At 43.1% G+C, this 2,866-nt stretch overlaps 1 protein-coding gene across 1 annotated transcript; it reads right to left on the bottom strand.

Moving 5' to 3' along the window:
* Positions 1-955: 955 nt before the first annotated feature.
* LOC129760652 (involucrin-like) lies at positions 956-2,441 on the bottom strand (the record flags this gene model as incomplete). Its single annotated transcript, XM_055758309.1, has 3 exons — positions 956-1,348; positions 1,967-2,191; positions 2,265-2,441. Coding segments are annotated over 3 exons (795 nt in total), but the record flags the coding sequence as incomplete, so codon positions are not given.
* Between the last annotated feature and the right edge of the window lie 425 nt (positions 2,442-2,866).

Below are 2,866 nucleotides of genomic sequence, written 5' to 3'. Positions count from 1 at the left end.
GTTTCCTGAGGAAATTCAAATTTATAATGAGTTTCTTGATGACACTCAACGTGAGTTTTCTGAGGAGACTCAAAGTGAGTTTCCTGAGGAGACTCAAAGTGAGTTTCCTGAGGAGACTCAAAGTTAGTTTCCTGAGGAGACTCAAAGTGAGTTTCCTTAGGAGACTCAAAGTGAGTTTCCTGACGAGACTCAAAGTGAGTTTCCTGAGGAGACTCAAAGTGAGTTTCCTGAGGAGACTTAAAGTGAGTTTCCTGAGGAGACTCAGTGAGAAAAATTGATTGAAAAAGCATCACAGAAATTCGTCACAGAATTTTTGGGTAAAATCACAGAAAGTCAGAATTTTTTTACGTCAAAACAGAATTTTTTTCGGCAACCTTGGACTGATCGTTAGTTATCTGAGAATAAATCAAATCGAGTTTCCTGAGGAGACTCAACTTGAGTTTCCTGAGTAGACTCAACTTGAGTTTCCTGAGGAGACTCAACTTGAGTTTCCTGAGGAGACTCAACGTGAGTTTCCTGGGGAGACTCGACGTGAGTTTCCTGAGGAGACTCAATGAGAGTTTCCTGAGGAGACTCAATGTAAGTTTCCTGAGGACACTCAATGTAAGTTTCCTGAGGACACTCAATGTGAGTTTCCTGAGGAGACTCTACGTGAGTTTTCTGAGGAGACTTAACGTGAGTTTCCTGAGGAGACTCAATATGAGTTTCCTGGAACTAAAGGTGAGTTTCCTGAGGAGACTCAAGGTGAATTTCCTAAGGAGACTCAAGGTGAGTTTCCTGAGGACACTCAATGTGAGTTTTCTGAGGAAACTCAAGGTGAATTTCCTAAGGAGACTCAAGGTGAGTTTCCTGAGGACACTTAAGGTGAGTTTCCTGAGGAGATTCGACGTGAGTTTCCTTAGAAGACTCGATGTGGGTTTCCTGAGGAGACTCGACGAGTGTTTCCTAAGGAGAATCAACGTGAGTTTCCTGATGAGACTGGACATGAGTTTCCTGATGAGACGTGAGTTTCCTTAGGAGACTCAAAGTGAGTTTCCTGAGGAGACTCAAAGTGAACTTCCTGAGGAGACTCAAAGTGAGCTTCCTGAGGAGACTTAACTTGAGTTTCCTGAAGAGACTCAAAGTGAGTTTCTTGAGGAGACTCAAAGTGAGTTTCCTGAGGAGACTCAACGTGAGTTTCCTCAGGAGACCCAATATGAGTTTCCTGAGGAGACTCAATGTGAGTTCCCTGAGAAGACTCAACGTAAATTTCCTGAGGAGACTCAACGTGAATTTCCTGAGGAGACTCAACGTGAGTTTCCTGAAGAGACTCAAAGTGAGTTTCCTGAGGAGACTCAATGTGAGTTTCCTGAGAAGACTCAAAATAATTTTATTGAGGAGACTCAAAGTGAGTTTCCTGAGGAAACACAAAGTGAGTTTCCTGGGGAGACTCAAAGTGAGTTTCCTGAGGAGACTCAATGTGAGTTTCCGGAGGAGACTCAAAGTGAGTTTCCTGAGGAGACTCAACGTGAGTTTCCTGAGGAGAATCAACGTGAGTTTCCTGAGGAGACTCAATGTGAGTTTCCTGAGGAGACTCAATGTGAGTTTCCTGAGGAGACTTAATGTGAGTTTCCAAAGGAGACTCAGTGTGAGTTTCCTGAGGAAACTCAAAGTGAGTTTCCTGAGGAGACCCAAAATGAATTTCCTGAGGAGACTCAAAGTGAGTTTCCTGAGGAGACTCAAAGTGAGTTTCCTTAGGAGACTCAATGAGAGAAATTGATTGAAAAAGCATCATAGAAATTCGTCACAGAATTTTTGGGTAAAATCACAGAAAGTCAGATTTTTTTTTGGTTAAAACACAGATTTTTTTTCGGCAACCTTGCACTGATCGTTAGCTATCTGAGAATTAATCAAATCGAGTTATCTGAAGAGACTCGACGTGAGTTTCCTGAGGAGACTCAATGTGAGTTTTCTGAGGAGACTCAACGTGAGTTTCCTGAGGAGACTCAACGAGAGTTTCCTGAGGAGACTCATCGTGATTTTCCTGAGGAGACTCATCGTGAGTTTCTTGAGGAGACTCATCGTGAGTTTCCTGAGGAGACTCATTGTGAGTTTCTTGAGGAGACTCAATGTGAGTTTCCTGAGAAGACTCGATGTGAGTTTCCTGAGGAGACTCGATGTGAGTTTTCTGAGGAGACTCGTTGTGAGTTTCCTGAGGAGACTCGTTGTGAGTTTCCTGAGGAGACTCGTTGTGAGTTTCCTGAGGAGACTCGATGTGAGTTTACGTGAGTTTCCTGAGGAGACTCAATGTGAGTTTCCTGAGGAGACTCAACGTGAGTTTCCTGAGTAGACTCAACGTGAGTTTCCTGAGGAGACTCAATGTTAGTTTTCTGAGGAGACTCAATGTGAGTTTTCTGAGGAGACTCAATGTGAGTCCACTGAGGAGATTCAACGTGAGTTTCCTGGGGAGAATCAATGTGATTTTCCTGAGGAGACTCAATGTGAGTTTTTAGAGAAGACTCAATGAGTTTCCTGAGGACACTCAATGTGAGTTTCCAGAGAACACTCAATGTGAATTTCCTGAGAAAACTCAATGTGAGTTTCCTGAGGACACTCAATGTGAGTTTCCTGAGAAGACTCAATGTGAGCTTCCTGAAGACACTCATCGTAAGTTTTCTGGGAAAACTCAACGTGAGTTTCCTGAGGAGTCTCAATGTGAGTTTCTAGAGGAGACTCAATGTGAGTTTTTAGAGAAGACTCAATGAGTTTCCTGAGGACACTCAATGTGAGTTTCCTGAGAACACTCAATATGAGTTTCCTGAGAAAACTCAATGTGAGTTTCCTGGGGACACTCAATGTGAGTTTCCTGAGGTGACTCAATGTGAGT

This window comes from Uranotaenia lowii, unplaced genomic scaffold (assembly GCF_029784155.1).
Source record: "Uranotaenia lowii strain MFRU-FL unplaced genomic scaffold, ASM2978415v1 HiC_scaffold_704, whole genome shotgun sequence".
Classification (NCBI taxonomy): Eukaryota; Metazoa; Arthropoda; class Insecta; order Diptera; family Culicidae; genus Uranotaenia; species Uranotaenia lowii.
The sequence above is the reverse complement of the archived record's forward strand: the minus strand, read 5'-3'. Positions and strand labels throughout refer to the sequence as shown.